The sequence below is a fragment of the Charadrius vociferus genome, unplaced genomic scaffold, assembly GCF_000708025.1.
Source record: "Charadrius vociferus isolate BGI_N301 unplaced genomic scaffold, ASM70802v2 scaffold343, whole genome shotgun sequence".
NCBI lineage: Eukaryota > Metazoa > Chordata > Aves > Charadriiformes > Charadriidae > Charadrius > Charadrius vociferus.
In genome coordinates, this window is record NW_009647952.1 from 198932 (window position 1) to 207583 (window position 8652).

The following is an 8652-nucleotide window of genomic DNA, read 5'->3' on the forward strand; positions in this document are numbered from 1 at the left end:
AAATAAGGGTAAGTGTGAAATTACCAGTCACCAGACAAACAGGGAGGGGCACAGTTTCCAAAGAAGAGAAGTGTAGAAGACACTTAAGCAGTCATAACAACAAAAAAATCAGGTAAAAAGCATTGTGAAGAGCAATCTTAATTCTCTGCCACTTAAACACACATAAATATTACCATTAAATACTGTATCAGAGATAAATCTTATTTCTTCCTTGGATTCTTTGGTTTTTCTTCCTGTTGCTGATTCCTCCAACTATCATCTCTAACTATTACCATAGGGGAAGAAACAAAAAAGTAGAATTTATTCCACGCTTTTAGCCTGCTGGGAAAGTGGTATCGTACTACAAAGATATCACAGACATACCAACTTGTGCTGTGATTTCAGTTACAGTGTGCCCAGAAAGACTTTCAAACATGGGAAGGATTTACAACATCATTTTAGTAACTGGGACAAAATGGTTCAGACCGGTAATGACGCTTAGGCAGCATTTTAGGAATCCCTGTTCTAAAGGTGTCATCTTGCAAACTGTAAATAGAATAGGTGTCCTAGCTACTTACAGCCATAACTTATACGACATATTATAAATAACAAGATTATTTAACTCCCCAGTAGTCAGTATGTTCTCACTATTTCTGTCACCCTTCCATGAAGGATATTAAAAGACAGAATGGTTAAATCTGGAAAAAACAAGAGTTCAACCTCTGGCTGTGTTCATTAAGAAGGGCAAGATTTACAACAGTATCTTCTACTAGTACCTTTCCCTAGCAGTTACCAGGGAAAAAGAAGGAGGGTGTGCTAAATATGGTCTCTAGAACAGTCCATTATCTTTATTCTAGGCCACAACATTGCTTGTGTCCTGCATGACAAGAAAATCTGGAGATTTATGGAACAGACGTGTGGGAAAGGTTCTCAAGCTTAATGTTATCCTTCAAGAGGCTCAGCATGAACCACCAAACTATCTTTATAAGACTCATTTTTTAAGACTGTTCATTTGTTCAAGGTCAATTTTCCATGTCAGGCAGGAGGGCCACACATCCCTCAGGGTGGTGGGAAGCTTTCTGGAAAGGACCAGAAAATGTTATCAAACAGAGCTAGAGTTCAAGCTATTGGTCATGATTTTTCAAATGTTCATTCCATGGTGTGAGAACAGGGTTGCAGTGAGACACCTGACTTTTAACAGCTTCAGCTTTCTTCATCTATGACAGAAGTAATACCACAATCTTGCTGATTGTAACTGAACAGTTGCAGATGCTTCAAGTTACTTAGCAGAAATATTTTCAAATTTATTTAAATACATTTCAAGGGAAGAGTGAAATAGGACTTAATCTAGAAAAATAACCAAACTTGCAAAACCAAAGTCAAAACAAAGACTGCAACCAAAGTTTTGTTTGGTTTTTTTTTTTTTCTGGGACAGGATAGAGGGTCTGTTACCAATTTCCGGTAACTCCAGACTGTGTGGGCCTTATTTAGGTGCCTTAAAATTCCACCCTGAACTAGTTCTTAACGAATAAGTAACAGTAGACATATATCTTATCAGCAGTGTGCTAAATATCAGAATCTAGCAGTGTGTTAGTGCACAGTGAACTGGTCATATCTATTATCTCCATGTGTCAGCAAGGCTTCATAGTCAACCATCACTCCACAGCCTTCCTACAGAAACTGTAATTCCTCCAGAAAAGCCATTTAGCCAACACACATACTCCTTAAACTATTGCAGACCATGTTTGTTACTAGTACTAGAAATTGAGAGCAAAGCTCAATTTACAGCTAGCCACGCTATGGATATAGACCTTTTGATAACAGACAAAAAAGCAAACAGCAGGTAAGTAATTATATAGGGTGACTCCCTTGCAAACATTATTTATAATAATCTTCCCTTCACTTTGCAGTGAATTACTACATATGAACTGCAGCACTTCAGATTACATTAAGGCTAAATGTGACTTTAAAAAAAATGATTTTCTTGTGTTCATTTAGCATTACAGGATTTGACAGTCCTCCAATTTGACTGGAAGTCTGAAAAATCACCTTGCAATCACACCCAGAATTGCAGCTTAGTTTTATCCTGGGACAACTTGACCACAACAAAGAATATGAAGATGACCCATCGTGTACCACTGCAGCTAAGAAAATCAGTTCCTCTATTTGACCGTGCCCTTCTCTATGCATGCTTGTGTCTGTGCAGATCACCTTGACATGTGGTTGTGGGTATCTGTGTGCTTCAGAAGAATTTGTTGATAAAGTTTAAATCTGCTGGCTCTTCCTGTATCACTGGCTGGCACTGAGTTGAGAGGATGCTATCCAAAGCAGAACTCCAGCACAAGAACTCGTGCCCCTGGCAGGCACAAGACCAAGATTCAGTGCTTTTACATCAGCAACACACTTTTGTAAAGACTACCCAACAGAAAGTTGCATTTCAAAACACAGCGTTGGTGTGAAGATACAGATCCTATACTGGTTTCCTTCCTCTCCCCGCCACTGTTTCCTGAGCAGGACCCTTCAAAGACAGCTAGAACATGGCATTCTTGTTGACCTACATGCAGTGGACTGTTTCAACATCCAAGCAGAGATCTGTTTTGTGACTATGTTGATGCAGAAAGTATGCATATTCTGGTATGCAATTGCTTAGGAAAACTGCTTCCAAACTAAAGCAAGCAGCAAGGATCAATGCCTATAGCGAGTCAACAGGATGGTGTTTTGGAAAGCTGCCGTTGTTATAAACTATGTATATACGTTTCTAGACTCTCTTAGCAACACATGGACAAAAGCAGGTTCTCCACTCTGCACTCACTCTTGCGGTGTTTTTCAGAAACCTACATTTAGTTTGTCACATGTGACCACTTTGCACAGAAGTTGCCTCTGTCCCGCTTCTGAGTTACTACCACCCATTCTGAAGAGAGAAGTTTCACAGCATAGGCAGGATAAAAAGAGAGAGATCTTTGACACACAGGACAGAAGTAACTGGGAATTAATAACACCTCTTGTCTCCCATACTGTGCTATAACAGCCTAAGTCTCCATAAATTCAGATTTAATTCATCAACACTATGTTTCACCATGTGCAGTAGGATTAACAACATTACAAGAAACTTCAGATTCTGCAGTTTGACACAGGAACATTTATCATACTGCATCAGGTACAGTAAACCCTGATGCAGTCCCACAGCAAGTGACTGTGGCATTAGAAAGATCAGTCAACATTTGCAGCATTATTGTGCATCGTGAAAGCTTTCTCTTCAAGGCTTTTTATGCTGATACAGGTCTTGCCAAATGTTAAAAAAGGTGATTGACTGACAGATTTTACTGTCCACCTCTGCTGTAAGATGTACAGTCACTGCACACAATACTGATCAGATGAAGTGACCAAAGAGTGTGAAAACAGCCTAGGAACTCTTCAATACTCATTCTTGGTTACAGTAAAACTGAAAGCAAACTACTGGGAAAATTGAAGTGGTTTTGTACAAATCAAATATGTACACAGATATGTCCTACTCCAATTTGTCTACTTGCTAAACATAGAAACTAAGAGAAACAAGTAAGTAAAGAGCAAAATTATCCAGCAGCAATTACAGCTGCACATAAGAATAAACAAAAATGTAACTCATCTCTTTTTCTTGTTTAACTTACACTCCAAAAGCAGAAGGACCACATAAAATGCATTGAAAAATTACTTTTGTTACCAGTAGATTTTTTTTTTTTCCATATTAATTTCAGACATAGAGAAATTTTCTCTAAGAAGCTATTGGATTCAAATGGCCAAGACTTGGGTTATGGCAGCCAAGTCACTACTTTCAGCACAACTAGTAATTCAGACTTAGCGTGCATCTGTACTTTGAACACCACTGAACAACACTATACAATAATTTAGAAAGTACTGTTGAGCTATGTAAATGATTAGAAATTTGTTGCCAAGTAAAATTTCCACTTTAGCAGCTGCAAACTGTAGGTTGCCTTGGGGCTTAACTTTGGGAGGTGACTCCTTTGTCAAAGGTGAGACAGACGCAGTCAATCAGATATTTAAATGAAGAAAAAAGGATGCCTCATGACTCTTCCTTCAGTAATGATGAACCAAGATAACAGAGAATTGTAGTAGGGCTATCCTTTGATCTTGAACAGTGCATGATAGTCAATAGTAATTTATGACATACAGTGAAGAGTCCAAATCCTTTGAGGTATTTACCTCTTGCAAGACCATCAAAGGCTCATGACAAAAATGTCACCACCACCATCAGAATCACCCCTCTTGGTAATCAGGACTTATCACCCCAAAACACCTACATTTCTCGAAGTGTGCAAAGTACCTGTGTTTTCGGATTTGCTCTCTCATCCTGCCAAATGGGCTCGACCTGGAGTCACAGTGAAAGTTGCAAGAACCACTCACCAACCACCCAGCCCCGTCTGGACACCTTGTGATATTGACAGATTTCACAACCCATTCTGTGCTTGGGAGCAAACCAGTCAACTTTTCTAGTATTGGCATAATTTGAGTCAGTCAAAGCAGGGTACTTTCCCTGCACTCACAGCAGGCAGGGGCAGATTTGATGGGAGCTCCTCCCTCTGCCCAAGGAAGGAGTGAACAAGACTTCCCTCACCACAAACAGTCCTACTCCTGCTCCCCAAGACAGAAAAGATCTGATAACATTCGAAGAAATGAAAGTCATTTATGAATCAAACTATTTTGCTGTAGCACCTAAATAGAAAGGCACTTCACATCTAGATACAGACATTGGTTCGAGTGTGTTATAAATCTGCTGATGAGCAGCAAGCAAGATTTGCACAGGAGCAAGCATCCACCAACCAAAACATACAAAAGAAGGGGCTGCATCATTTCCAGAGCAGATATTACAGGTAGGGCAAAGAAACAAAGAGGGATGTTTATTTATTGTGGGTTCATACCTGGAATGCAAAACCAGATCAGAAGGGCATGAGGGTAGCCTGCAAATCAAGCCACACAGTGAGAATGTTTGTGAAGACTAGCAAAAAGCATGCAAAAGTATAAAAAAAAAGGAATATTTTTGAAGGATGAAGATAAGTGCTAAAAACTGCTGAGGTTCCACTGAAAATAAACTTGGGGGAGGGAGGTGGGTTTGGGGTTTGGTTTTTTTTGGGGTGTTGGTTTTTTGGGGTTTTGTTTTTTTTTTTCAGTGACACTTACACAGCCAACTTGCCTGAAGTTACTGAAAAGGAGCTACATTGATGCAAATCATATGAACAGTCTGGAAAATTTTTACCCAGTATCTATCTTTTAGGATCTCACAGTGACCAAAGATTTAGGCAGAAAATCAAAACCTGAAAGAAACAGACCTGAAAAATGCTGCAACAAACTGAAGAAAAAAGGTAGGGCAAAATAAAGAAGCCATATTTAAAGGTTTAGGAACACTGCGGGAGTAAAAGTCAGAGTACTGATACATTTTAGAAGACAGTAACAATCAAGCCTGACAGCTGCAGTAGGCAAGCACTCCTGAGTCTCGTTAAATTGGTTCAATCTGTTAAGTGTTTAGGCTGTCCAGTCATATCTCTACTATAGATGCAGCAACCTCTAGCAGAATCAACAGGGAAAAAACCCAGCCACCCCACACTATTCTCAGATTTTAGTCACAGTCAGTGTTAGATCTTAGCACATTAGATGTTAACACATTAGTGTTAATCTTAGCCTAAATACCAGACCAAAGAAGGCATTTATGAAGGTAACCTGTCACTCTACAGAAATCTTAGCACATTAGATCTTAACACATTAGTGTTAATCTTAGCCTAAATACCAGACCAAAGAAGGCATTTATGAAGGTAACCTGTCACTCTACAGAAAACATATTTCTTTCAGACAACTCTACTACCAGAACTGTAGCCTCTGGCAGAGAGCTGGAGCCACAGCCTCACTAGTAACCTCTTGTCAGTCATCATGGTAACAGAGTTCGCCTGTCAGCACTTCTACCACCTAACAGATGTCAGCTAGAACATAAAGCAGGCCATCAAAGAAGTTACCACATCTTTGAGAGGTTGGACGCAGGACTGCCCTTGTAGAAAGTTCAAATGGGAGAGAGGTAACGTGTGGTGGTTTCCACCATACTGAAAAGGGTGAGCTCATTATAACCCTGCCCGGCTATAGCCCATTATAGCCCTGCCCTTGGCTGGGAAGGGGAATTTCCTGTGTCTTATGGATCACCCACTTCTCCTTGGACATTTCTAATTTATTCTGACCAGAAATGGTAAAATAAGTAAAGAACAAGTACTGCACAGCTGCGTTTATCACTGTGCTGTGTCCTACCGCAAGATCTTTACCTAGCCCTATGCGTATTTGCAAATACAAGAACTGAAACAGCAGTGTCCACTCATGTAATTTTTATGAATTTTTCCAGGATTTCTTTAAAAAACCCCACCTCGCTACACATACAGTAAAGCTAAGCATCTCACATCAATGTATATATGCGGCAGCATTACCTCTCTGACCAGGGAAATTGTGTTAAGTGTGTGTGTGGGGAAAGTCCTTAACAGTTGCTCCAGTCTTGCAGCATCTTTGCAGATCGATGGTGCCTGCCACATAGTAAAAAACAGTTCTTTTTCACCTGGTTATTATATAACAGGCAGTGCTACAGATTCTGTGCTGTCTGGTTCAGAATGCCTTTAAGTCTTTAAACCTGTGTTAAGATCAAAATAACGTTTTATCTGTTCATTAGTATTTCTAACAGCAGAAGGTACTGTTACAGGCAATCATTTCAACCACTGAAAAAGGCTCTGGTGACATGATTAAACAGTTATACAATGATTAATATGGCTTCTACCTAATTTGCATATGCATTAAAAAAAAAGAAATATCCTCAGAGTATCTCAGCTACAATAACACAATTACTATGCATTGTCACGTCATTTCACCAGGAATGACTATGCACTAAAAGAAACAGCTCACACACTTGACTGCTGCAGCTTAACTTTCTGAACAGATAGCACTCACATATCCCCAATAAAAGCAAGAAAAACTGTGAGTCTATCCGATACTTTTTGAATTTCAAAGCATCAAGTGTAGCCTTCAGAAGAAGCAAGAGATGTTTAACAGCTCCTGAGTGGATTTAACTGATCTGAGCAATGGCTTGTACACATAAAGATGTCTATGTCCCCTTGGCTCCTCATACAATCCCCCATTTTCACCAGCTGGCACAGACAGATATCCCCATGTAAGTTTTGCCTCTGAGTTCAAGCAGAGTTTTTAGCACAGTTTCAAAGAGGTGAGCGGGCCTCGCTCTGCAGCTGGATCTGCTCAGGAGAAGCCCTGTCCTCCCCTCGCGACAGGCCCAGCCCGTGGCCCCTGCATCAAGGGGCTTCTGGTGGGGTGATGGTCACACTCCGACAGACCCTTCCCACTGCACCATGCCACAGGGCTCGACAGCGCTGCGTTAGCGGCTATGCTCAAAATACACAGGTGCAGCAGAAGCAAGGTATGCAGTAGTACCGAGCAAGGGATCTAAAGCTTTCAAAAACTTATTGAGGATTATGTCTAATCAGAAGAAACAGTTCCTTTGTGATTCTCTTCTACTAGTAAAATCTTGACAAAGAAATAAATCACTCCAATTCTTCCCAACCAGAAAAACCCTTCACGTTCTAGTGCTGACTTTCTGTCTCTACAGTATTGCAGAAAGTTTCTTTAGAACAAAGTAGACCAAGAAGCAAGGTACAGATTTCTACTGAAAAATAAATCTACTTCTCCACAATATTTCTGTGATTTATTCAAACAGAGTACAATGGAATTACCACCTTTATAGCTAACCCACCCCAAATGTGAGCCCTTTTCTGTATAGCACTGAATTGTTACTATACTACGTAAAGAGCAAACACTACTGGAATGTACACAGTGAAGGACAAAAAAGTAAAGCTCTTCTTGCCAAAGTAACCATTTTCACTACTAATGTGTTATCTAGAAAAATAATGTCTACGCAACGTCCAAAAGTGTTCAAGTTTCAATAAATAACTATCAATGCCCCAAGTTTGCACTGGCACAAGAAATATGGAGCGTACAGTTTAGAAAAGTATTTTTATATGACTGAGTCAGCAATGCATTTCATCCTGCTTAAGATTTACAAGAAAAATCATTTCCCTCCAGGGTTCAATTTTAAAACCGAAGCCGTGTTAGTGCAGGAGCACCCACATAGTTGTCTTAACTCTCAATGGCAAATTAAAGCTCTAGAGAAAGACAGTATTTTAAAAAAATTTCTTTATCAATACCAAGAAAATATACATAGCCATATTATGCTTTAAATATATATATACACGCACATCTTTTCAAAAGGGTACGATTCTGGCTTTTTTTCTTTTTTTAAGTTTGAAAAGCTTATCCATTGCTATATAGTTCAGTAAGGTGTATTAGGAAACACACTTTTTATATCCCCCATGAAAATAAAGTTGAATCTTTCTGTAAACAGGAATTTCCTTAGTTTCCGAAATCTCCACAGACCTCAAGTACTTCACTGAAAAAAAAACAACCACCTGCCCCAAAAACACCCACAGAGACCCTCGCTGCTGAAGTGCAACATCGACAGACCTCGGGAAATGATTAGCAACACCCGGCTCCTGCAACCGCCTTCTTCGGGCGCAAATAAATAATAATAATTAATAATAATAACAGAGGAGCGGCGCCGGGCGAGCACCTTGGTCCCGCGGTGCC

The 8652-nt window shown here is 39.9% G+C and overlaps 1 protein-coding gene across 1 annotated transcript in view; it reads left to right on the plus strand.

The window, feature by feature from the left end:
- Positions 1-1778: 1778 nt before the first annotated feature.
- Positions 1779-8652, plus strand: part of THAP1 (THAP domain containing, apoptosis associated protein 1) — a 15956-nt gene continuing 9082 nt past the window's right edge. Inside the window, exon 1 of the mRNA XM_009883311.1 lies at positions 1779-1822. Coding sequence (XP_009881613.1) covers positions 1779-1822 — 44 coding nt within the window. The remainder of the gene's footprint in view (positions 1823-8652) is intronic.